This window comes from Pleurodeles waltl, chromosome 12 (genome assembly GCF_031143425.1).
Source record: "Pleurodeles waltl isolate 20211129_DDA chromosome 12, aPleWal1.hap1.20221129, whole genome shotgun sequence".
NCBI classification, from domain to species: domain Eukaryota; kingdom Metazoa; phylum Chordata; class Amphibia; order Caudata; family Salamandridae; genus Pleurodeles; species Pleurodeles waltl.
Window position 1 is genome coordinate 9,148,096 of NC_090451.1, and position 27,480 is coordinate 9,175,575.

The 27,480-nt window shown below is 51.0% G+C and overlaps 1 protein-coding gene across 1 annotated transcript; it reads left to right on the forward strand.

Moving 5' to 3' along the window:
* The first annotated feature begins 22,001 nt into the window (after nucleotides 1–22,001).
* Nucleotides 22,002–27,452, forward strand: LOC138267015 (zinc finger CCCH domain-containing protein 13-like). The gene is made up of 2 exons (XM_069215863.1): nucleotides 22,002–22,123; nucleotides 25,367–27,452. Exons 1-2 carry the CDS (start codon nucleotides 22,002–22,004, stop codon nucleotides 27,300–27,302), a joined length of 2,058 nt encoding a protein of 685 aa, XP_069071964.1. The 3' UTR covers nucleotides 27,303–27,452.
* Nucleotides 27,453–27,480: the final 28 nt, after the last annotated feature.

Consider the following 27,480-nt stretch of genomic DNA (forward strand, 5'->3'; position numbering starts at 1 on the left):
AGCCCAAGGGGCAGCCCCCCCCCCCCCAAACAAAACACACACACCAATCCCTGGTGCCTAAGTGGTTTCTGCCCCCCGGGGGCAGATCGGCCTAATAGAACTAGGCCGATCTGCCCCCAAGGGGAGCAGAAATGACCTAAAATAAATTTGCCCCCCAAGGGGAGCGACCCTTGCCTAAGGGGTCACTCCACTTGCGTGAAATTGGCACAAAAAAAAAATCCCTGGTACCTAGTGGATTCTGCCCCCCTTGGAGGCAGATCGGTCTAATAAAAATATGCAGCTCTGCGCAGAAATGGCCTAAAATAAATATGCCCCCGAGGGGAACGACCCTTGCCTAAGAAGTCGCTCCCCTTGCATGAACTTTTTGCAAAAAAATAAAAATCCCTGGTGTCTAGTGGTTTCTGCCCCCCCAGGCTAATAAAAATAGGCTTATCTGCGCCCACGGGGGGCAGAAATGGGCCAAAGATAAATTTGCCCCCATGGGAGCGACCGTTGCCTAAGGGCTCGCTCCCCACGTATAAAACAATAAAACAAAACAAAACAAAAAAAATCTCTGGTTCCTAGAGGTTTCTGCCCCCCCCCCCCCCCCGGGTGCAGATCAGCCTAATTACAATAGGCCAATCTGCCCCCCAGAGGGGCAGAAATGGCCTAAAACAAATGAACCCCCCCCCCCCCCCCAGGAGAGCGACCCTTGCCTAAGGGGTCGCTCCCTTCAAGAGAAACTGACAAAAAAATCCCTGGTGTCAAGTGGTTTCTAGAAATAGGCCTAGAATTAATTTTGCCTAAGAGATCACTCCCCACATATAACAAAACAAAACAAAAAAATACCTGGTGTCTAGGGGGTTTCTGCCCCCCCTAGGGGCTGATCGGCTTAATTATATTAGGCTGATCTGCCCCCAGGGGGGCAGAAACAGCCGTAAAATTATTTGCCCCCCTGGGGAGCAGCCCTTGCCCAAGGGGTCGCTCCCCTTATATGTACATATAAAAATAAAAAAAATCCCTGGTGTCTAGTGGTTTCTGCCCCCGTTGGGGGCAGCTTGGCCTAATAAAAATAGGCCAATCTGCCCCCAAGGGGGCAGAAATGGCCTAGAATTTTTTTGGCCCCAGGGCAGCGACCCTTGCCTAAGGGGTCGCTCCCCACAAATAAAAAACACAAAAAGAAAAAAAGAAAAAAATCCCTGGTGTCTAGGGGGGTTTCTGACTCCAGGGGGGGCAGAAACAGCCAAAAAACAAATTGCCTCCCTGGAGAGCAGCCCTTGCCCAAGGGGCCGCTCTCCTTATCAAGTAAATAAAAATATAAAAAAATCCCTGGTGTCTAGTGGCATTTCTGCTGCCCAATTGCATCGCGATCAGGCAGCAGAAATGCTCAAAGAAGCCTGAAAGGAGAGGAAAGGCCTTTCCTCTCCTTTCAGGCTTCTCTGCCCCCTCCACGTGATCGGATGAGAAATGCAAAGCATTTCTCCTTCGATCGAGCGCTGAAAGCTGAGCTTCCAGCGGCGGAGGGAAGGCCTCTGATGAGGTCAGCGCGCGAAAGTGCGCTGACGTCATCAGACGCCACAGGGATTTCACGGGGGGGCAGGGATGGAAGGGGAAGCGATTCCCCTTCCATCCCTGCCCAGGGAATGGGTGTGCCTGGCCAGAGGGCCCATAGCAGGACGAGGAGATCTCGTCCAAGGCACCGGGGAACCGGCGCCTTCGACGAGATCACCTCGTCCAAGGCACAGTACGGGTTAAAGGGGAAGCGGTCACACTAGCAGTGCGCATGCGGCTCCGTGACATTCCACAACAGGATCAGGATCACGAGCTGCATAAGATAATTGCAGAGACCTATTCTAGCATTGGTTGAGACAGTTTAGGGGCCAGACCATCTAAACCACAATTTCAGGGCAAATCGAATGAAGATTTCTCCCAAGCAAGCACCTGAGGGTAATAAGAAACGCTGGGATAAAAAACAACAAACTCCTAAAAAAGAGAGGGGAGAATCTCCACGTACGGAGTCCCCGCAGAATAGATATAAAATCAGAAATCGAGATAATATAAAAACGCCTGATAGTTATCAATATATTGATACACGCCAATCTCGTTCCTTTCAGGACTCATCGAAAAAACGAAATGACAGAGGTGGGCAATCGGAGCGAAGAACAGAGTATGTAAAACCGAGACAGGAATCACAACGCTCATCGGAAGTTTCTGTTAAAAAGGAAGAGAAACCCACCCAACAAAAACCCCAATTCAAAAAGAAGAAAGTGGCAGCAGTCACAGTCCAACATGCCACCCAGGAAGAGAGTCCTCTTGAAGATCAGGAAGTGGGCACTAGCGCTGCTAGACAGCGAGGCAGAGGTCACAATAGTTTGCTGGAGTCTTCTAGAGCATCTGGAGGTGAAAGCAACTGATGACTTTATACAGGTAGAAACTGCGGACATGCGTGTCTCCACGCCTGATAGGGTGTATAAAGTAACGTTACAGTTAGGAGACACTGAGCGCATAATAGACGCAATCTTTTGGGATCGCGTGGTAAAGCTATATGATGTTTTGTTGGCCGAACAAGATTGGCCACCTGAACTTGTCCGTACCTGCCCATATGGGGAAGACGTGATTAAGCCTTCCTTCTCGCCCCTTGTTCCAGAGGAACTTGCTGAAACCTATGCCATTGATTGGGCTTTGGCACAGGCACCTGCATTATACCGAAATCACATAGGATGGGATAGAGAATCCCCCTACCATGTAATTCCAATCAAAAATGAATCTCAACCGCAGTATCCAATAAAACATGAAGCAAAAGCACCTGTGAGAGAAACACTAACACAATTACAGTACCAGGGTTTATGCTACACACATAAAACCTTTATATGATCTGTACGTACTGATTTTTCAACCAAATTTCTGGACAATTGAACATACAAGCATTCTCAGAGAATTGCAAACAGACATGCTTGCAGCACGACACTTACACACATGCGACAACAAAACACATTTGGTCATCAGACTAATAGCTGGTGCCATCTATTTCACCTATGTGACATTTAATGAAGGTGAGAGAGTCTCGATTGCGTACAAATCACACTTATATTCAGCGACAGAACAACGCTCTGCTCCCAATGAGAAAATTCTCACTGCTGTACAGGTGGCTGTCATTAAAAACAGACCTCTTGCCCAAGGAAAATGCATTATTGTTGTTTCTCTGATTCCAGCCCTAGAGGCTGTTACAAAAGCCAGTGTTCCCAACGCAAAAGCATTACATCCACGTTGGATACAATGAGCTATGTCTTTGACAGCCACTGATGTAGACTACATTTTTGACCCAAAGATACAGACTCAAGAATTTTTGCAGTATGAACTAGAATACCCAGTTCCAGCAAATACATTGCCTATCGAACAATATCATAGAGTAATGTACACCGATGACTCAGCACAACCTGCGATTGGCACAAAACACCAATATTCGTCTGCTTGCGCTGTCATAAGCGGCTATATGGAGGACATTAGATTTTGTCCCCTACATACCTTTACGCAAACCCTGGGGGATTGCACAGCACAATTGGCAGAGCTAAAGCGCTGTTGATGGCGCTGGAACATATGGATCCTGCACAGTCAACGCTGATTGTTCATGATTCATATTATTGTGTCCAGTCCTTTAAGGAATATTTCCATTACTGGCGCCAGAATGGTTTCAGTGATTCCAAAGGCAACACATTTAAACACAGACTTCTGTGGAGGAAAGTAGCAGATCTGAAAGAGACACTACCAAATGTCCATTATGTACATACACTTGGACACCAGCGCGTAGGGATACACATTGCTGGAAATACATTGGCTGCTGAAGCCGAAAAGTCAGCAGTGGCTGTGGCCGCTGTAGCTGCAGTAACACGTTTAAGTACGAAACCGGACGCAGACATATGGGCTGCTGTGAAAGCTACGGCTGATGGTACGCCCTATCCTAAAACATTTCCGGCTAAATATTCCTAGCGAATGGGAGATCGTCTGAACGCTGAAGTTAGAATACCAGGTGTCGGCGTGAGAGACATTCCCAACAAAGACATAAGAACAGGGCTGATTAAAGCAGCGTATGAGGGGGTGGCATCTGCCCATGCTGGTGTGGTGGCTACAATTTTAATATTACAAGTGCATTATTGGTGGCCAAGCCTCTGCAAAGAGACCAAACAGTATGTCCATTGCTGTGACATCTTCCAACAAATAAAGGTTTCCACTGCCAAAGGCCCGCCGCAGACACCGCTCTTGATTTCAAACAAACCATTACAATGTGTGTACTTGGACCATTGCGGCCCCCTAACACCGGATAGTGCATACAAGTATATATTAGTCGCTGTTGATTCATGCTCCAGATTTTTATGGGTGTGGCCACAACGCTCTGCTGTCGCTCAGACTGTTATTAAAGATTTGCGAGTCTTTAACGGTACATATGTGGTTGCGGCTTTCCATTCTGACCAGGGCTCTGCTTTCGCCTCAAGGGCATTCAGGGTCGCCATGGCTTCATTGGGGGTCCAACTCCAGTACTCGTCTCCATTTCATCCCGAGGGAAATAGTGTTGTGGAGTGATTAAACTGTGATTTAAAGCAATCCTTAACAGCCAGAGTCTTAGGTAGGGGTCGTAGTTGGCTTAACCACCTATTTGGAGTCCAGAGAGCACTTAATAATCTGCCTAGAAGGACCCTGAGGGGTCGTACTTCATATGAGTGCCTGTTCGGAACTCAAACTCATGTTTCAGATCTTGATGGTCCTGGCTTGGAGGCAGCAGAAACACCTGTAGGTTGGTCCATCTCCCTACAGTGAATGGACTATACGGTGGAACATAGACCTGGGAGTACCCACTCCAGTGCACATGGACTCTCCAGATATTTCCACTTAGACAATGAAGACTCATCTGGGCAAGGTTAGCCTTATTGTCCCTCGTTTGGGGGGGGGGGTTGTGTAGGAAAGTACCATCTTGCCTGACATGTTACCCCCATTTTTATTTGTGTGTCAGTTTGTTTTAGCCTGTCTCACTGGGATCCTGCTAGCCAGGACCCCAGTGCTCATAGTTTGTGGCCTGAATGTGTTCCCTGTGTGGTGCCTAACTATGTCACTGAGGCTCTGCTAACGAGAACCTCACTGCTTATGCTCTCTCTGTCTTTAAAATTGTCACTGCAGGCTAGTGACCATTTTTACCAATTCTGATTGGCACACTGGAACACCCTTATGATTCCCTAGTATATGGTACCTGGGTACCCAGGGTATTGGGGTTCCAGGAGATCCCTATGGGCTGCAGCATTTCTTTTGCCACCCATAGGGAGCTCAGACAGTTCTTACACAGGACTGCCACTGCAGCCTGAGTGAAATAACGTCCACTTTATTTCACAGCCATTTTACACTGCACTTAAGTAACTTATAAGTCACCTATATGTCTAACCCTCACTTAGTGAAGGTTAGGTGCAATGTTACTAAGTGTGAGGGCACTCTGGCACTAACCAAGGTACCCCCACATAGTTCAGGGCAATTTGCCCAGACCCAGGTACCATATACTAGGGAATTATAAGGGTGTTATAAGGGTGTTCCAGTGTGCCAATCAGAATTGGTAAAATTAGCCACTGGCCTGCAGTGACAATTTTAAAAGCAGAGAGAGCATAAACACTGAGGTTCTGGTTAGCAGAGCCTCAGTGATACAGTTAGGCACCACACAGGGAACACATACAGGGCATACCTTATGAGCACTGGGGTCCTGACTAGCAGGATCCCAGTGACACATGGGCAAAACAAACACAAACAGTAAAAATGGGGGTAACATGCCAGGCATGATGGTACTTTCCTACAGATATCTTGGACACCCTTAGTGTTTTCTTACACTCCCAGCGACCCTCTACACACTACACTAGGCCTGGGGTCCCTAAGTGGTTCACATTTCAGTATGTGGTTTGTGTTGCCCCTAGGCCTATTGCATCCTATTGTATTCTACAGTGTTTGCACTACTTTTCTAACCGTTTACTTACCTGATTTTGGTTTGGGTGTGTATTTTGTGTATTTTACTTACCTCCTAAGGGAATATGGCCCTCATTCTGACCCTGGCGGTCGGCGGAGAGACGGCGGTCGGACCGCGAACAGACCGGCGGTATTAAAAATGGCATTCTGACCGCGGCGGTCCCCGCCGCGACCGACCGCCACTTCTCCACTCCGACCGCCACAGCGGTCATGACCGCGGGGCTGGAGTTTGCGCACTCCGGCCCGGCGGTCGTCCCAAGACCGCCAAGGGTATTATGACCCTGCCTACCGCCGCGGTTTCTTGCGGGCGGGAACCGCCGTGCGAACCATGGCGGTAAGCACTATCGGGGCCAGGGAATTCCTTCCCTGGCACTGATAGGGGTCTCCCCCACCCCCCACTACCCACCCGAGTCCTCCCCCCACACCCTCCACCCCCCTGCCACCCCCCAGAGGTGGTACGAACCCCCTCCCCACCCCCACCCCGACATGCACATACATGCACCCCGACATGCACACACCCCCAACACGCACATATACACACCCCCTACACACACATACACAACGGGGACACATACCCGCACACATACATGCAGACATGCGCACCTGCCGAACAGCACACATTACCCATAGACACAGCAGCACCCCCCGCCCGCATACACGCACTCACACACCCCCTCTACACACTCACACGCACACCCCCATGCACGCCCACATCACACAACACCCCCCCACCCCCTCCCCTCACGGACGGTCAACTTACCTTGTGCGTTGGTCCTCCGGGAGGCGACGGGAGCCATGGGGAGGTGACCGCCAACAGAAGACCGCCAACAGAAGACCGCCACACAGAAATGTGGGTCGTAATTCTGTGGGCGGTGTTCTGCTGGCGTGGCGGTGGAGGTTGACCAGTCTCCACTTTCCCGCCGACCGCCAGTGTGGCTGCTGGCGGTTTTCCGGCGGAACGCTCCCAGCGGTCAGAATGCGCACAGCGGCATACCGCCGCGGTCGGCGGTCTTCACCGCGGCGGTAACTCGGCGGTCTTGCGAAAAGACCGCCAAGGTCAGAATGAGGGCCTATATCCTCTGAGATATTTTTGGCACATTGTCACTAAAATAAAGTACCTTTATTTTTAGTAACTGAGTATTGTGATTCTTATGATATAGTGCTATATGATATAAGTGGTATAGTAGGAGCTTTGCATGTCTCCTAGTTTAGCCTAAGCTGCTCTGCTATAGCTTTGCTATCTAAGATGCACTCATTTTATTAAACCCATTATTGAAACATATACTGCGTATGTTTGTCATTTATATATGAGACTGAATTGTAAATGAGAGAAACGGATGAGATCTGGGTGACCACAACTTCCCTGAGAAGCCAAGTATGTCATGCGCTCGGCTGCCCAGTCATCCCTATCCTTGGGTAGAGATGAGGCACTGCTAGTTAGTGTGAGCAAAACCCAGATTGGAGCGACAGGTGTCACCCGCAGTGGGTTAGATTTAGTCTCCCACACCGCGGGCGATTCTGCCGCTCAAAATCCAGTGGTCTCATTAAAATAATGAGAGCCTACACGACAGTGGTACTCTGTCAGGATAGCCTTCTGGTCATGCCATTGCTTCTTTTTTTTATATATATTTTTATTGTTTTCATTCCAAACATGTATACAGTTAACTACTTCCCCCCCCCTTTATTTATTCTAGTCCGGATCTTGATTCTCCCTCTTCTCAGGCTTTGTCACTCTGGGTGTAGCTATTTATTGCAGATTGTCTGGTATGGCGCTAATCTCCATGTTAATTCATATCATCGTTGTCCTCTGAGTCCGTTCCCTCCGATGATATGTTTTGTTCTTGGAGGTCTGTTGTTGGGTTATTCAGGCAGTCGAGTAGAGTGTCCCATTGCTGCATCCCTTCTTTACTTCCCATTCCTTTTGCCAGTTCGAGGCGTAATGCCTCCCCCTCTGCTTCAGCACATTTGGCTAATGTGTCTTTCCACGTAAGCACTCTTGGTCCCTTGGGGTCCTTCCAATGCATTGTAATTTCTCTCTTTGCAAGGATCAATGCTAAGTCCATGAATTTACTGAACACTTTTTTTGAGTGTGGTCTGGGAAAGTTCCCCAACAACGCAACTGCCGGGGTGGCTGCTAGTTTCCTGCCCGTGATCTTCTTGGTGTCGTCTATTACCCTTTCCCAATATTGCTTCAGCTCTCTGCAAGTCCATAACGTGTAATAAGTTAGTCCCAGCTTCCGCACATCTAGGACATGCGCTGTTTGTGTTGTTGTACATTGATGCTATTTTCGCAGGGCTAAGGTATGCTCTGTGATATATGTATATATTTATCTGTTTAAACCGGGCCTTTCTATATACCTTGTAGACCTGGGCTGTGATGTTTCCCCATCGCTCATCGTCTATGTGTTCCCCACTGTCAGTTTGCCATAGGATTCTAAGGGTTTCAACCGGCTGTAGTGCATCTGTTTGTAATGTTCGATATATCGCTGATACTACCTTTTTATCTCCCCTTATCGTACAAATAGTGTGCCATCCAGCATGTTTAGGTGATTCCCGTGGGCCCTGCTTCCAGTGTTGCTGTATCAATGCTGTCAGAGATCTGTGTATAAGGAACATCCCGGGGGTGCTCCATAGTGTGTTATCGTGTATGTCATGAGCTCTCCATTCCTGAAGAGTTCTCCTATTGTGGTGATCCCATATGTTTCTAACTTTTGAATCCCTTTTATGTGGCTTCCACCGGGAAGTAGGGTCAGGTATTTCAGGGGGAGCTCCGGTGAGTATGGGGCCCTAACTTGTGTGCGCTGTAAGGTACGTTTCCAGCATGTATTTATGACCTGATGTTCGTGTGACATTGCCTTTTTCCGTCCTCCTTGCGTTAATAGTATCCCTGTGAGGGTTGTCGCTACTCTCTCCCTCCCGGGGTCCCCGGTTTCTGCGGATGTTACTTCATGCTATTCCTTAGCCAGCCATTGTAGCTGTCCTGACAGGTAGTATAGTTGCATGTCTGGGGCTGCTAGTCCACCCTCTCTCGTGGGTCGTTGGAGTTTGTGCAGGGCTAGTCTATGACGCCCCGAACCCCCAGATGAAGCTAGTGAGGTTGGAGTTAATTTCTTTGAAGGTTGAACGGGGGACTAGCACGGGCAGGTTCGAAAAGCTATATAATAGCCTTGGCTGGGCCACCATTTTAATCAGGGCTACTCGGCCGGTTACTGACAACGGCAGTGTCTGCCAGAATTGCATAGTTGCTTTTAATTCTCGTATGGCATGGTGTACGTTTCCTTCTAGTAGGTCTTTTAGTTCATGGTAAATATTGACACCTAGGTATCGGAACATTATCGGAGACCATCCCAGATTCTGGATAGTTGTGATCTGGGGGGCCCCCTTCTGCAGTGGGAATAGGAGAGATTTCTGCCAGCTGATGCGGAGACCTGATATGTCCCCGAACCAATCCAGCAGGGCCATGACTTTGGGGAGGTCTCAATGCGGATCCTTTAAGAATAATATCATGTCGTCTGCGTACAGCGCTATTTGGTGTGTTTTGCCCCCTATATTTATCCCTTCGTAGTGTTCTTCCGTTCTGGCCATCTACACTAGTGGTTCTACTGCGATGGCAAACAGCAATGGAGACAACGAGCATCCTTGCCTGGTGCCCCTCCCTATACCGTAAGAGTTGGAGATAGTTCGCCCAGTATGGACTCTTGCAGTGGGGGAGGCGTATAGCAGGTTGGTCCATCTCATGAACCCCGGGCCCAGTCCCATCCTTCTCATTGCCATTTGTAGGTAATCCCATCTGAGGCTATCAAATGCTTTCTCTATGTCCACTACCAGTACTGCTGCAGTGGTGAGATTTGGTGAACCCGAGTGCATTATTCCTATCAGTCTTCTAATATTTATGGCCGTATTACGGTTTGGGATGAAGCCTGTTTGATCAGGGTGGATTAGTTTTTCCATGTGTGGCATCAGCCTGGTGGCAAGGATACGACTCAGTATTTTATAATCCATATTTAACATGGAAAGTGGGCGGTATGATCGCACGTCGGTGGATGGGCGGTCTGGTTTTGGCAACGGGATTACGATGGCTTTGCTCGTGGATCTAGGTAGAGTACCATTCTCAAACGCCTCCCTGTACATTTCACTGAGCCTTGGCGCTAATATGTCTACATATTCTCTATAAAATTCTGCTGGTAGCCCGTCCGCCCCTGGGACCTTCCCCCTGGCCATTGTCTCCGTTGCCACGGCTACCTCCCATGCCGTTATCACCTCCCCGAGTGTTTGCTGTTCCTCTTCTCCCAGTGTTTGAGACCGGATGGTTCCCAGGCATTCCAGCCGGTCTGGTTCCAGGGGTTCTGTGGGGGGGGCTTATAGTTCTGAGTAGTACTTGGCAAAGCTGGCATTGATTTCCCCCTGACCAAATAATCTTCTACCCTCCATATCCACTATTTCAATCACCAGCGACTGTTGTCTAGGTGGGGACGCCAGCCAGGCCAATAATGCTCCTGCTTTGTCCCCTTCCATGTGCTGCCTACTAGTGTATTTCTTGTAATCAAATCTCCTGAGTCTTTCAAGGGTATCCGCTATCTTGTTTTTGGTCTCAGTTATACTAGGGGCCAAGTCTGGGTTGTCTGGTCTGCTACGTTCCAGTGATCTCAGGGCTTTTTCATGTTTATCAAGTTCCCCTTCTATTGATTTCTTAACCCCATATGTTCCTGCCATGCACTGGCCCCTGATTGTCACCTTGAACGCCTCCCATTCTTGTCCTCGGGAGGGAGTCGAACCTGCATTGTGCGTGAAAAACTCTTTGATTGCTTCTCGGATAGTTTGTCGGTATGCACTATCCCCTAATGACTCTACATTCAGTCGCCAGTCTGGTATGGGGGGGTGGTCTTTCCACCAGTCCAGCGTAAGCAACAGGGGGTTGTGGTCCGTTACCGTGCGGGATAGGTATTCCGCTCTGCGTATCGTACAGTTTATATCTGGGGAGGTCAGGATTGCGTCTAGTCGGACATGTAGGTCATGTACGGGTGAGTAAAAAGAGTAATCTCTCTCTAACGGGTGGAGGTGCCTCCAGAAGTCGATCAGACCCCAGTTCGTCTGCCAATCTGTGAAGCTCTTGGCTGTCCCTTGGATAGGGGAGGTCTCCAGCGGCGGGTGAGATCTGTCTAGTGCCGTGTTCGCTATGCAATTGAAATCACCTCCTATTATTGTTGATTGGATTAAGTGGGGTCCCCAGTTACGGGATATTACCTGTAGGAAAGTGCTCTGAACTTGATTTGGGGCATAAATTCCTGCCAGTGTGATGTCTCTTCCCTCTAGACGACCCCTCACCAACACGTAACGCCCATCCCTATCTATGTGTGCGTCCGTTTTTTGGAAGGGGGCCCCGGGCGTATCCATGTCAGGACACCTCTTGCGTATGCTGAATATTCTTTAGCGTATATTTTACCTCTCCATCTCTTTGTCAGTGCTGTTACCTCTTTCCCTATCAGATGGGTCTCCTGTAGGATTGCTATTTGTAACCCTTGTCGTTTAATCTGATTGTATACCTTATATCTCTTACTTGGGCTATTTAGTCCCCTAATGTTCCAGGTAAGAATTTGGTAATCTAGCGGTCTATCCGTGGTCATTCTTTGTATGTGAGTCTTTAGTGCATTTGCGCCTGTATCCCCATTTCCTGAGTGACAGTGCCCGGGAGCCTGGTCTATTAAGGGAGTCATTCTAACTTCGGCAGGCGGCGGAGGCCGCCCGCCAAAGTTCCCCCGCCAGAATACCGCAGCGCGGTCAAATGACCGCCGCGGTAATTCTGACTTTCCCGCTGGGCGGACGGGCGACCGCCAAAAGGCCGCCCGCCCGCCCAGCGAGAAAGCACCAGCAACGAGGAAGCCGGCTCCGAATGGAGCCGGCGGAGTTGCTGGTGTGCGACGGGTGCAGTTGCACCCGTCGCGATTTTCAGTGTCTGATAGGCAGATACTGAAAATCAATGTGGGGCCCTGTTAGGGGGCCCCTGCAGTGCCCATGCCATTGGCATAGGCACTGCAGGGGCCCCCAGGGGCCCCACGACACCCGTTCCCGCCAGCCTGGTTCTGGCGGTGAAAACCGCCAGAACCAGGCTGGCGGGAAGGGGGTCGGAATCCCCATGGCGGCGCTGCTTGTAGCACCGCCGTGGAGGATTCACAGGGGCAGGGGAAAACCGGCAGGAAACCGCCGGTTTCCCTTTTCTGACCGCGGCTTTACTGCCGCGGTCAGAATTGCCCTTGATGCACCGCCAGCCTGTTGGCGGTGCATCCTCCAACCCCGGCCCTGGCGGTCCATGACCGCCAGGGTCGGAATGACCCCCATAGTCTGTTACGTGAGTCTATTCCCCTTGGTTGAAGCCCCATATTTACTAACTTAATAACTTTTCTATAAACCAAACTCCCTATCCCCAGGACCGGTATCTGAACTGTCCCAGTCCAAACTTTCCCCAATTTGACAACCTTTGTGTGTGTGGGGGGCTGGTCTAGGACCGTGTGCTGAGCCCATAGGCCCCGTGTCAACACATGTTTGCCTTATTACGTGGTTAAGCCCCAGAGGCCCGGTGCCCCAATTATACATGCTGTTGATGGATTGTGGGTTAATCGTTTGTCTATGGAGCCTTTGCTGCTGCGTCATTTTCCCTTATTGCCCTCCTGGTCCGGGCTACTTTGCCAGTTTCTGTTACATCTGTTCTTCTGTCGTTGCTTACCCTCTACTCACTTTTCACCTGCCTTTCGTGTGACCATATGCGGTTCTTCATTGGGGTTTCAGATGATTTCATCCGATGATCCTGGGGTGATTCGCGGAAGGCCATCAACTGTATCTTGTGAGGAGCAAGAGATTTTGTCTGGTCCTGAGTCCTATTCTGACAAGGATTCAAACCGCTGCGGGGATGCAGAGGCAGCTCTCCCAAGTACTAGGGACTCTACGGCCCTCACAGCGTCTTGTTTTTCTTTGAGTGTCTGGGTAGGTGGCGCGGCCATATCCGCAGTGTACCTCTCTCTTTTCTGAGTTGGCCCCCCTCTTTTCCTGTTATTTCCTGTCTTGCCTTGTTTCTCTGACGGGCCTAGTTCATCAAGCCATTCCTGCACGTGTTGTGGTGCTGTAAAAAAGATTGTATCATTGTTCTTAAAAATCTTTAGTTTGGCCGGAAACAACATGGCGTATTGGATACCTCTTTCCCTCAGACGTCGCTTGACCTCTAGAAAGGTGGCTCTCAGCCTTTGGGTGTCCTTAGTGAAGTCCGGGAAGATCATTATTCTTTGTCCCCCCATGACGATCTCCCCCTTTTTTCATGCCTGCGATAGGATAAAGTCTTGATCTTTGAAATGCAGGAGTTTTGCTACGATTGGGCGTGGTCTTGCGCCAGGGGGAGGGGGTCTCGTCTGTACCCTGTGAGCTCTCTCTATTGCAAAGTATTGTGATAGGCCCTCTAGTGCTATTTCTTTGCGTATCCACTGCTCTAGGTAGGATTCCATCTCTGGTGCTTCATGTTCAGATTCCTCAGGGATGCCTACCAGCCGTAGATTGCTTCTTCGTGCTCTGTTTTCGGCATCCTCAGCTTGTGACTCGAGTAGTTGAACCCTGGATGTCAGTGAGTTCACTGTTTTAGTAAGAGTCTTGCTTTCAGGAGTGAGTTGTGCTAGTGTCTTCTCGTTTGCCGTCACTCTGTTGGTTAATTTCCTGTGGTCATCTCTGAGAAGGGTCAGGTCGGAAGATAGTGTGTCAATTTTGTGCTCCAGGGCTTCTCTGGATACCTGGATCGCTTGCAGTAGGGTGTCTAGAGTAGTGCTCCCTTCCGCTTCTCTATGCGTGCCTTCTTTTTGTGAGCCTTCATCTTCTCCTGGGCTTTCTCTTTTTTTTGGCTTGCCCATTGTCAGTGCGTTGCTTACGCCTGGCTGGTCACTGTCACTGTTCCACAGTTTCACCTTCTTCTGTTCTCTTCTTTGCTCCCTTCTTTGTCCCCCCCTTCTCCTTCTCCTCCTTTCTCACTCTGTTTTTTTTTTTTGGCACTTTATTGCCCTTTGTCGGCCCTTTCTGCGAATGCCACCCTTCTTTCTGCTGTTACTCAGTGTATGGGATATCCGGGGGCACCCCGCCCCGCCCTCGTCTTGCTGCGCTACTCACTCCTGTGTCCCCGTCACCACCTTTGCTGTTCCGAGTCTCCGATCAGGGGAAAGGGCCCAGTTCAGGCTCCCCAGCCAGCCCCTCTCCGTCCTCGTCTGGTTTTCAGCGGCGTCGGCAACCCCGGTTTGCTCTCTCTGGGGGTGGGGAGCGCGTCCCGGTCACTTCCCGTTCGGCCGAGTGCGTCGCCGGGTTCCAGTATACACTCTCCCTCTATCTGGGCGTCTCAGAGTCCCTTCCTTCCCCGTTCTGTGAGGGAAGGACCCAGGCGGGAATCACCAGGCCCCTCTTCGCCTCTGCCAGCCCTCTCCTGGATCACCTTTCAGGCCCGGCTCCCCCCCACCCCTTACTTGGTCTTGTATTTCAAGGTTGGTTCTGACGCCGGTCGCCTTCTCTGCCACCTGTTCTTCTCTCTTCGTGACGGGGCTCGGCTGCCTCTCCACCCCTCGATCGTTCTCAGAGAGCGTTATCACGTCTCTGCAGGCCGCCATTTTGTCTCGCTGCGTCATTTTGGCCCCGGGCCACGGATCTTCCTGGGGGCAGTTAGATCGCTTCAGGCTCCTGTTTTTCAGAGCTCCGGGAGTACCTCTATATGTCACAGGTCGATTTTGGTCAGTTGCAGGGTCTGGGACTCAGAATTATTGTGCGATGATCGGTGGCCGCCGGGAGCTCCACTTTACACGTGCTGCTCCATCAGCCTCTAGCCACACCCCCATGGTCATGCCATTGCTTCTGGAGCTCTTGGCTGGCCTAAAGGTTTTTAGTGCCCTTTTTCATTTACTCAGCCATTCTACATCTTAGGCCAAGCGCATAGCCCACAAAGTCTTGCTTTGGAGGTTTTAAAGGTTGTTCCCAACCCTCCTTAACAAGAGCAAGGGGACCCCTAACAGGGTGACCAAATAAGAGTTCAAAGGGGCTGAACCCCACTCCTTTTTTGGGTACCTCCCTGTAGACAAAAAGGAGGCATGGCAAGAGGACATCCCATCTCCTTCTGAGTTTTTCAGGCAGTCCCATGATCATGCCTTTGAGAGTTTTATTAAACCTCTCAACCAATCCGTTAGTTTGTAGATGATAAGGAGTGGTGAACTTGTAGGTAACACCACACTCCTTCCACATTGCCTTGAGGTATGCAGACATGAAGTTACTGTCTCTGTCTGATACAACTTCCTTAGGGAAACCCACCCTGGAAAAGATTCCCAGGAGGGCTTTTGCCACTGCAGGTACTGTAGTGGTCCTTAAGGGGGTAGCTTTTGGATATGTTGTGGCATGGTCCACCACCACAAGGATGAATCTATTGTCAGAAGCTTTTGGAGGGTCAAGGGGGCCAACAATATCAACTCCTACCCTTTCAAAGGGCGCCCCAACCACTGGCAGTGGGATTAAGGGGGCCTTTGGGGTGCCACCAGTCTTGCCACTGGCTTGCCAGGTGACACGGGAGCGACAAAACTCCTTTGTGTATTCTGACATATGGGGCCAGTGAAAATTTGGAACAAGTTTGTTCCATGTTTTACTCTGGCCTAAATGCCCAGCCAAGGGAATGTCATGAGCAGGAGTTAGGAGGAATTCCCTGTACTGAAGGGGGATGACCAGTCTCCTGGTGGCACCAGGTTTAGGGTCCCTTGCTTCAGTATAGAGGAGATTATTCTCCCAGTAAATTCATTGACATTCCCATTCTGCTGTTTGACAGCTTGCTGTCTGAGACCCTCCAGTGTGGGACAGGTTTGCTGTGCCACACCCAGCTCTTCCCCAGCAGGCCCCCCTTCACCCAAAAGCTCAACTGGTGTAGATTTTGCACAGGGAGAGGATTCCTCTTCCTCAAAAGGGGAATCATCTGTGGAGGGAGGGGTAGTGGACAAGGGTTTGCCCTTCTTACCCCTAGTTTTTGAGAGCACTTGGTCTATTATTCTAGGATCCCAGTTTCCCTGCCCTCTTTGCTTCTTGGCCTGAGCCCTGGTAAGAGCAAAGATATGCCCAGCATTGCTGCATGGGTCTCCAACTCCACTTCAGCCCAAGCTGAAGTCTCCAAATCATTGCCTAGCAGACATTCTACAGGTAAATCAGTGGCTACCACAACTTTCTTTGGACCAGTAATCCCCTCTCAGTTGAGATTCGCAACAGCCATGGGGTGGCTAACAGTGTTGCTATGGGCGTCTGTCACTTGGTACTGATGACCAAGTAGGTGCTGCTCAGGGGGAACCAGTTTTTCCATCACCATTGTGACACTGGCACCTGTGTCCCTGTAGGCCTCAACCTGAACACCATTAATCAGGGGTAGCTGCTTGTACTTATCCATATTAAGGGGACAAGCAACTAAAGTGGCAAGGTCAATTACACCATCTGAGACTAAAACATCCTCAGTGATCTCCCTAACTAGACCAACCCCAACTACATTACCAATGGTGAGCCCAGCTACACCCTTTGATTGGCTATTAGTAGTGCTCTTCCCACCACCACTGCTATTACTAGGGGCACTAATGGTTGCAGTAGGGGTAGTAGTGGTGGGAGGTTTGTTGTTTCTTTTTGGACAATGAAGATCAGTTGCCGAATTACCTTTGGCTTTACACAGATAACACCATTGTTTCTTATTATTGTGAGAAGAGGATTTGGACCCACAACCCCCAGAGGATTTTGTTGACCTGATGAAGACTCTGATGATTTTTTATATTTGTCCCCACCCTTGTCATGTGACTTACCATCCTTCGTCTTGCTGTCCTTGTCACCCCCTGTATGAACTTTTCTGTTCACCCTTGTTCTGACCCATTTGTCTGCCTTCTTTCCCAATTCCTGGGGAGAAGTCAGATCTGAGTCCACAAGATACTGATGCAACAATTCAGACACACAATTATTCACTATATATGCTCTCTCAGAATTAAGTTTTACAGGCTTTCATAGACAGTCACCTTACTGCCATTTAACCAACCTTCTAGGGCCTTCACTGAACAGTCTACACAGTCTGTTCAATCTTGTGATGACTCCTTTCTGGTCTCTCTGAACTTTATCCTGTATTGTTCAGTGGTTAAGCCCAGGCCATATAAGAGGTGCACTTTTAAGAAATTGGTAATTATCTGCATCATCCTCTCTAACAATAAGGAGTCTGTCTCTCCCCTTGCCAGAGAAGGATAGCAGCCCACTGAACATGAGGGACCCTCTGAACTTAACAGGCCCTCTCAAGTGCAGCAAACCACTTATATATGTCATCTCCATCCTTGTAAGGAGGGACAACTTTATGCTGATTCCTAGAGTCAAATGAGGGTTCCCTTACATTTGAAATTCTGAAACTGCTGCTGCCACCATGGGGAACTAACCGCAAACCCTGCCTTTCCCTTTCCACAAGCCAGGGATTCCCTGTCTAAGGCCAACTGTTGCTGTTGTAGCCTCAGTATGGCCTCCTCTAACCTCAGCCGTCTGAGTTCCCTATCTAGGGACTGGTCCTCAGGGTTAGAAGTGTGGGATACTTCTGAGACAGAAGTAACATGGGAATGTGCAGAGGCTGATCTATCCCTAACTGGGGCCACTGTAGTGACCTGGCCTCTAGGTGTGAAGGGAGCCCTACTAGTGTGTGAACCCTTCCCACTCCCAGTTGTACTAAGGAGTCTGTTAACAGATAGATCAGTGGATGGACCCTCCCCAGGATTGTCAGTTTGCTCATCTGAGCCTTCCTGTTTAGAATCATCCTCTACTCAAACCCCGCCCCGTAGGAAAGTACCATCTTTCCTGGCATGTTACCCCCATATTTCACTGTATATATGTTGTTTTAGTCTATGTGTCACTGGGACCCTGCCAGGGCCCCAGTGCTCATAAGTATGTGTCCTGTATGTGTTCCCTGTGTGATGCCTAACTGTCTCACTGAGGTTCTGCTAACCAGAACCTCAGTGGTTATGCTCTCTCTGCTTTCCAAATTTGTCACTAACAGGCTAGTGACTACATTTACCAATTTACATTGGCATACTGGTACACCCATATAATTCCCTAGTATATGGTACTGAGGTACCCAGGGTATTGGGGTTCCAGGAGATCCCTATGGGCTGCAGCATTTCTTTTGCCACCCATAGGGAGCTCTGACAATTCTTATACCGGCCTGCCAGTGCAGCCTGAGTGAAATAATGTCCACGTTATTTCACATCCATTTACCACTGCACTTAAGTAACTTATAAGTCACCTATATGTCTAACCTTCACCTGGTGAAGGTTGGGTGCAAAGTTACTTAGTGTGAGGGCACCCTGGCACTAGCCAAGGTGCCCCCACATCATTCAGGGCAAATTCCCCGGACTTTGTGAGTGCGGGGACACCATTACGCATGTGCACTGTACATAGGTCACTACCTATGTACAGCGTCACAATGGTAACTCCGAACATGGCCATGTAACATGTCTAAGATCATGGAATTGTCACCCCAATGCAATTCTGGCATTGGGGGGACAATTCCATGATCCCCTGGGTCTCTAGCACAGAACCCGGGTACTGACAAACTGCCTTTCCAGGGTCTCCACTGCAGCTGCTGCCAACTCCTCAGACAGGTTTCTGCCCTCCTGGGGTCCAGGCAGCCCTGGCCCAGGAGGGCAGAACAAAGGACTTCCTCTGAGAGAGGGTGTAACACCCTCTCCCTTTGGAAATAGGTGTGAAGGCTGGGGAGGAGTAGCCTCCCCCAGCCTCTGGAAATGCCTGTGCCCATCTCTGCATAAGCCAGTCTACACCGGTTCAGGGATCCCCCAGCCCTGCTCTGGCACGAAACTGGACAAAGGAAAGGGGAGTGACCACTCCCTTGACCTGCACCTCCCAGGGGAGGTGCCCAGAGCTCCTTCAGTGTGTCCCAGACCTCTGCCATCTTGGAAACAGAGGTGTTTGTGGCACACTGGACTGCTCTGAGTGGCCAGTGCCAGCAGGTGACGTCAGAGGCTCCTTCTGATAGGCTCTTACCTCTCTTGGTAGCCAATCCTCCATCCTTGGTAGCCAAACCTCCTTTTCTGGCTATTTAGGGTCTCTGCTTTGGGGAATTCTTCAGATAACGAATGCAAGAGCTCACCAGAGTTCCTCTGCATCTCCCTCTTCACCTTCTGCCAAAGGATCGACCGCTGACTGCTCAGGACGCCTGCAAAACCGCAACAAAGTAGCAAGACGACTACTAGCAACCTTGTATCGCTTCATCCTGCCGGCTTTCTCGACTGTTTCCAGGTGGAGCATGCTCTGCGGGTAGCCTGCCTCCTCTCTGCACCAGGAGCTCTGAAGAAATCTCCCGTGGGTCGACGGAATCTTCCCCCTGCAACGCATGCAACAAAAGACTGCATCACCAGTCCTCTGGGTCCCCTCTCAGCACAACGAGCGTGGTCCCTGGAACTCAGCAACTCTGTCCAAGTGACTCCCACAGTTCAGTGACTCTTCAGTCCAAGTTTGGTGGAGGTAAGTCCTTGCCTCCCCATGCTAGACTGCATTGCTGGGTACCGCGTGATTCGCAGCTGCTCCAGCTCCTGTGCACTCTTCCAGGATTTCCTTCGTCCGCAGCCAAGCCTTAGTCCCCGACACTCTAACCTACAGTGCACAACGTTCTGAGTTGTCCTCTGGCGTCGTGAGGCTCCCTTTTGTGACTTTGGGTGGACTCCGGTTCACTTTCCTTCTAAGTGCCTGTTCAGGTACTTCTGCGAGTGCTGCCTGCTTCTGTGAGGGCTCCCTACATTGCTGGGCGCCCCCTCTGTCTCCTCATCCAAATGGCGACATCCTTGTCCCTCCTGGGCCACAGCAGCATCCAAAAACCCTAATCGTGACCCTTGCAGCTAGCAAGGCTTGTTTGCGGTCTTTCTGCATGGTAATACCTCTGCAAGCTTCTTCACGACGTGCGACATCCATCCTCCAAAGGGGAAGTTCCTAGTCCTCTTCGTTCTTGCAGAACACCAAGCTTCTTCCAACAGTTGGCAGCTTCCTTGCACCCTCAGCTGGCATTTCTTGGGCTCCTGCCCACTCTCGACACTGTCGCGACTCTTGGACTTGGTCCCCTTGTCTTACAGGTACTCAGATCCGGACATCCACTGTTGTTGCATTGCTGGTGTTTGTTCTTCCTGCAGAATCCCCCTATCATGACTTCTGTGCTCTCTGGGGGTAGTAGGTGCACTTTACACCTGCCTTTCATGGTCTTGGGGTGGGCTATTTTTCTAACCCTCACTGTTTTCTTACAGTCCCAGCGACCCTCTACAAGCTCACATAGGTTTGGGGTCCATTTGTGGTTCTCATTCCACTTTTGGAGTATATGGTTTGTGTTGCCCCTATACCTATGTGCTCCTATTGCAATCTACTGTAACTTTACATTGCTTGCATTTCTTCCTTTTGCTATTACTACATATTTTTGGTATTGTGTACATATATCTTGTGTATATTTGGCATCCTCATACTGAGGGTACTCACTGAGATACTTTTGGCATATTGTCATAAAAATAAAGTACCTTTATTTTTAGTATATCTGTGTATTATGTTTTCTTATGATATTGTGCATATGACACCAGTGGTATAGTAGGAGCTTTGCATGTCTCCTAGTTCAGCCTAAGTTGCTTTGTCATAGCTACCTTCTATCAGCCTAAGCTGCTAGAAACACCTCTTCTACACTAATAAGGGATAACTGGACCTGGCACAAGGTGTAAGTACCTCTGGTACCCACTACAAGCCAGGCCATCCCCTTACACCCCCCGTCTGATCTGGACCAGTGCTGAGTCCATGGTCATCTTGGAGGAGAAGATTTAAGAGGAACTCCTTATTGGGGTTCTTCCCAATCCCTAAACTTCTTTCAATAAAGAGATCCCTCAAACTTTTAAAGTTTAAATTCTCATATGTAGTTTTTACAACTCTAGGTGTAGCTTCTACAGAAGACATATTGAAAGAGAAAAAGTTTAGGAAAGTGAGTAAAAAGTTAGTAGACTAACAGAGCTAACGTTTTAGAGAAAAGAAGAAAACTTTTCAGAACTTTGTGAAACTTTTGCAAACTTTTAAGAACTTTTTAGAAAGTTAGAAAATTACTTCTAGTTATATACTATGTATGCTATAAGTATTGGAGAAAGCTTTTCTTGTGGAAAGCACCAGTAACAAAACTGGTAAAGCAATTGCAAGTACTTATCCCACCGCTGCCACCAATGTAGGAGGCTGGCCTGGTTTGTAGTGGGTATCTTGGGTAGTTACACCTTACACCAGGTCCAGTTATCCCTTATTAGTGAAATGTAGTAGTGTTCTAGCAGCTTAGGCTGATAGAGGTAGCTATAACAGAGCAGCTTAGGCTGAACTAGGAGACATGCAAAGCTCCTGCAATACCACTTATAGTCACACAGTAATTATACACAAGTAAAGACAATAGTCAGTGTTACCAAAAATAAAGGTAGTTTATTTGGGTGACACAGTACCAAAAATATCTTAGATGCAATACTCCTTCTGGAGCTAAGTATTATACACAATATATACAATAGACACCAAAATAAGGTAAGTAATTAGACAACATGAAATGCTATAGAATGCAATTGGAGAAAATACGTCTAGGGGCAACACAAACCATATACTAAGATAGTGGAGTTCGAGTCACAAATTCCCCCCCAGACAAGTGTAGTGTGTGCAGAATCGCTGGGAGAGTAAGAATACAGTAAACAAAGTAAATTACCCCACTCCAGAGTGCAAAAAAGCAGGAGTAAAGTACTGCAAGTTCCCTTAGGACACACTACAAGTTGTGATAGTTATTGCAAGAAACAAGCAAGAATGCAAATTACAAATGGTGGATTCCTGGACCTGAAGACCTGCAAAGGAAGCAGACCAAGTCCAGAAGTCGAAAGAAGTTGAGGAAGGACAGGAGCCCCTGGCCACCCAGAAGAGGGTGCAAAAGAAGAGACTCCTGTTGGACGAAGACTGCAGAAATGCACCCTCGGAAGATGTCAGCGGGTTCCTGCATGATGCACTGGATGTCTCACGGAGAGAAGTTGGATTCAGGTGAGTTGTGGCGCCTGATTCCTCCAACAAGCCTTGATCCTGGCAAAGTCACGTTTTGCATCGAGTAGGCGCTATCGGACCCAGGAAGGACCTGGGGCTTCAACTCTGTGTGAGGAGGAAGAGGGGGCTCTCAGCACTTCAGAGAGCCCTCAGAGCACCAGATAGCACCCATGGGAGTCCCAGGACACGGGGACAAAGGAGGTGCAAAATGTGGTTGGTGCAGCACTACAAAGGAAAGTCCCACGCCGCCGGTGAACAACTCAGCGAGTCGAGCGTCGTAGGATAGAGTGCTGGGGACCTGGGCCAGGCTGTACACAATGGAATTTTGCAAATAGTGCACAGAGGCCTCAGGTGGTGAAGAAGACGCGGTGCACAGGGGTACTGTCGTTCTCGAGGAAGGAAAGGTCTTACCTCCTCCAAATTGGGACAGCAGGACCTCAGGACACTCTGTGCCGATGGGGTCCACCCTCTATGTTCCAAGGAGCATGCTCGTTGCCAGGAGAGGAGCCAAGAGAACCGGTTGTCAACTTAGAAGGTTCCTGCTTCAGCAGGGGAGTGACTCAGTCACCCCACTGGAGACTTATTCGTTCCTTCTGGTGCAGAGTGAAGACAGGGAGTCCTCAGAGCGTGCACACCATGGAAACTGTTGCAGTTACTGGCTGGAGCTGAAGTTGCAGAGGAAAAGTATCTCTTCTGGATACTTTGTTGCTGTTACAGCGGTTCCTAGAGCAGGCTGCGGTTAATCCGAGGTCAGAGGATGAAGTAGTAGTTGCAGAGGATTCCTGCTGGAAACTTGCAAGTAGAATCTGAACAGGATCCACAGGAGAGACCCTAAATAGCCCTGAGAGGGGGATTGGCTACCTTATCCAGTACGGACCTATCAGTATGGGTCTCTGATGTTACCTGCTGGCACTGGCCACTCAGAGGCCTCCAGAGTGTCCCCACACCTTGCAAAGCAAGATGGCTGGAGTCTGGGACACACTGGAGGAGCTCTGTGCACCACCCCTGGGGTGGTGATGGACAGGGGAGTGGTCACTCCCCTTTCCTTTGTCCAGTTTCGCGCCAGAGCAGGGACAAGGGGTCCCTGAACCAGTGTAGACTGGCTTATGCAAGGCGGGCACCATCTGTGCCTTTCAAAGCATTTTCAGAGGCTGGGGGAGGCAACCCCTCCCCAGCCTGTAACACCTATTTCCAAAGGAAGAGGGTGTAACATCCTACTCCCAAAGGAAATGCTTTGTTCTGCCTTCCTGGGACTGAGCTGCTCAGACCCCAGGAGGGCAGAACCCTGTCTGCGAGGTGGCAGAAGCTGTAGCTGCAGTGCAAGCCTCAGAGAGCTGGTTTGGCAGTACTGCGGGTCCATGGTGGAGCCCCCAGGATGCATGGAATTGCCTCACCAATACCAGATTTGGAATGGGGGGGACAATTCCATAATCTTAGACACCTTACATGGCCATATTCGGAGTTACCATTGTGAAGCTACATATAGGTATTGACCCATATGTAGTGCATGCGTGTAATGGTGTCCCCACACTCACAAAGTCCCGGAAATTGGCCCTGAACTATGTGGGGGCACCTTTGCTAGTGCAAGGGTGCCCTCACACTTAGTAACATTGCACCTAGCCTTCATTAAATGAAGGTTAGACATATAGGTGACTTATAAGTTACTTAAGTGCAGTGAAAATGGCTGTGAAATAATGTGTGCGTTATTTCACGCAGGCTGCAGTTGCAGTCCTGTGAAAGGGTTTGTCTGAGCTCCTTATGGGTGGCAAAAGAAATGCTGCAGCGCATATGGATCTCCTGGAACCCCAATGCCCTGGGTATGTAGGTGCCATATACTAGGGACTTATAAGGGGGGGCCAGTGTGCCAATTGAAATTGGTAAATGAAGTCACTAGCCTGCAGTGACAAATTTAAAAGTAGAGAGAGCATAAGCACTGAGGTTCTGGTTAGCAGAGCCTCAGTGACAGAGTCAAGCACTACTGACAACACACACATTAGGCCACAAAGTGTGAGCACTGGGGTCCTGGTTAGCAGGATCCCAGTGAGACAGGCAAAAACATACTGACATATAGGTAAAAATGGGGGTAACATGCCAAAGCAAGATGGTACTTTCCTACAGGGGTTGAGATGCTGATACTGAAGCACTGAGTGAGATGCTGAACCTGAAGCAGGGGGGTGAGATGCTGAGACTGAGGGAGGGTGGGTGAGATGCTGAGTGAACCACTGAGTGAGGGGTGAGATGCTGAGACTGAAGCACTGAGTGAGGGGGTGAGATGCTGAGACTGAAGCACGGGGGGGGTGAGATGCTGAGACTGAGGGAGGGTGGGTGAGATGCTGAGAGTGAAGCACGGGGGGGGGGGGTGAGATGCTAGGACTGAAGCACTGAGATAAGATGCTAAGCTGTGCGGCTGGCGAGCCTGACTCCCCCCTCCCCGCCCTCCCAGGCTGGCGGGGGCAGGGACCCCTCATCTCTGCGAGGTGAGCAGTGATGGGGCGCCAGGCTGCCGAGGGGTCCAATGGCCTGTCTGGGGGAGGGGCCCGAGGGGGGAGGGGGCCTCTGGAACCGAAGAAAAAAACATTCAAACTTCATTCAGCAAGAAGGAGGGACGAGCGAGGGGCCGGAGGAGCTTGGATCGGTACAGAACCGACCCGGGGCTGAGACTGCTCCACGGGAGGACCCCCCCAGCACCAAGGGGCTGCACAGGAGGACCCCCGCTCCCATCAGAGCCAGGACCCTAGCACCAAGGGGCTGCACAGGAGGACCCCCGCTCCCATCAGAGCCAGGACCCCCAGCACCAAGGGGCTGCACAGGAGGACCCCCGCTCCCATCAGAGCCAGGACCCTAGCACCAAGGGGCTGCACGGGAGGACCCCCGCTCCCTTCAGAGCCAGGACCCCCAGCACTAAGGGGGTGCACAGGAGGACCCCCCATCCTCCCCCAGCACCAAGGGGCTCAACAGCAGGACCCCCCATCCACCCCAGGACTAAGGGGCTCCACAGGAGGACCCCTGCCCCCAATCAGAGCCTGGACCCCCAGCACTAAGGGGCTCCACAGGAGGACCCCCGCCCCCAATCAGAGCCTGGACCCCCAGCACTAAGGGGCTCCACAGGAGGACCCCCGCCCCCAATCAGAGCCTGGACCCCCAGCACTAAGGGGCTCCACAGGAGGACCCCCGCCCCCAATCAGAGCCTGGACCCCCAGCACTAAGGGGCTGCTCCCGTGGAACAGACACTTCTGCCTGAAGGGATCTGGCTGAGGCTCAAACAGACCAGGAAAGGATGCTCCGAAACTAACAACGTCTGATTCAGAACAGGGCTCTCAGCTCCGGTAGAACCCGCACAGAAGCGGCCATCGCGGTCACCGGAGAGCGCCAGAGAACCCCGGAGGGCACCGGAGAGAGCCAGACACACCGGAGGGCACCGGAGAGAGCCAGAAACACCGGAGGGCACCAGAGAGAGCCAGAGAACACCGGAGAGCACCGGAGAGAGCCAGAGAACACCGGAGAGCACCAGAGAGAGCCAGACACACCGGAGGGCACCGGAGAGAGCCAGAGAACACCGGAGAGCACCGGAGAGAGCCAGAGAACCCCGGAGGGCACCGGAGAGAGCCAGAGAACCCCGGAGAGCACCGGAGAGAGCCAGACACACCGGAGGGCACCGGAGAGAGCCAGAAACACCGGAGGGCACCAGAGAGAGCCAGAGAACACCGGAGAGCACCGGAGAGAGCCAGAGAACACCGGAGAGCACCAGAGAGAGCCAGACACACCGGAGGGCACCGGAGAGAGCCAGAGAACACCGGAGAGCACCGGAGAGAGCCAGAGAACCCCGGAGGGCACCGGAGAGAGCCAGAGAACCCCGGAGAGCACCGGAGAGAGCCAGAGAACACCGGAGAGTACCAGAGAGAGACAGAAACACCGGAGGGCACCGGAGAGAGCCAGAGAACACCGGAGAGCACCGGAGAGAGCCAGAGAACACCGGAGAGCACCGGAGAGAGCCAGAGAACACGGGAGAGCACCGGAGAGAGCCAGAGAACACGGGAGAGCACCAGAGAGAGCCAGAAACACCGGAGGGCACCGGAGAGAGCCAGAGAACACCGGAGAGCACCGGAGAGAGCCAGAGAACACCGGAGAGCACCGGAGAGAGCCAGAGAACACCGGAGAGCACCAGAGAGAGCCAGAGAACACCGGAGGGCACCGGAGAGCACCGGAGAACACCAGAGAGAGCCAGAAACACCAGAGAGCACCAGAAACACCAGAGAGAGCCAGAAACAGCGGAGAGCACCAGAGAGAGCCAGAAACACCGGACAGCACCAGAGAACACCGGAGGGCACCGGAGAGAGCCAGAAACACCGGAGGGCACCAGAGAGCGCCAGAAACACCAGAGAACACCAGAAACACCAGAGAGCGCCAGAAACATCGGAGAACACAAGAGAGAGCCAGAAACACCAGAGAGCGCCAGAAACACCAGAGAGAGACAGAAACACCGGAGAGCACCAGAAGCACCAGAGGGCACCAGAGAGCGACAGAAACACCTGAGGGCACCAGAGAGCGCCAGAAACACCAGAGAGAGCCAGAAACACCGGAGAACACCAGAGAGCGCCAGAAACACCAGAGAGCACCAGAAACACCAGAGAGAGACAGAAACACCGGAGAGCACCAGAAGCACCAGAGGGCACCAGAGAGCGCCAGAAACACCTGAGGGCACGAGAGAGCGCCAGAAACACCAGAGAACACCAGAAACACCAGAGAGCACCAGAAACACCAGAGAGAGCCAGAAACAGCGGAGAGCACCAGAGAGAGCCAGAAACACCGGACAGCACCAGAGAACACCGGAGGGCACCGGAGAGAGCCAGAAACACCGGAGGGCACCAGAGAGCGCCAGAAACACCAGAGAACACCAGAAACACCAGAGAGCACCAGAAACACCAGAGAGCGACAGAAACATCGGAGAACACCAGAGAGCGCCAGAAACACCAGAGAGCGCCAGAAACACCAGAGAGAGACAGAAACACCGGAGAGCACCAGAAGCACCAGAGGGCACCAGAGAGCGACAGAAACACCTGAGGGCACCAGAGAGCGCCAGAAACACCAGAGAGAGCCAGAAACACCGGAGAACACCAGAGAGCGCCAGAAACACCAGAGAGCGCCAGAAACACCAGAGAGCACCAGAAACACCAGAGAGAGACAGAAACACCGGAGAGCACCAGAAGCACCAGAGGGCACCAGAGAGCGCCAGAAACACCTGAGGGCACGAGAGAGCGCCAGAAACACCAGAGAACACCAGAAACACCAGAGAGCACCAGAAACACCAGAGAGAGACAGAAACAGCGGAGAGCACCAGAGAGAGCCAGAAACACAGGACAGCACCAGAGAACACCGGAGGGCACCGGAGAGAGCCAGAAACACCGGAGGGCACCAGAGAGC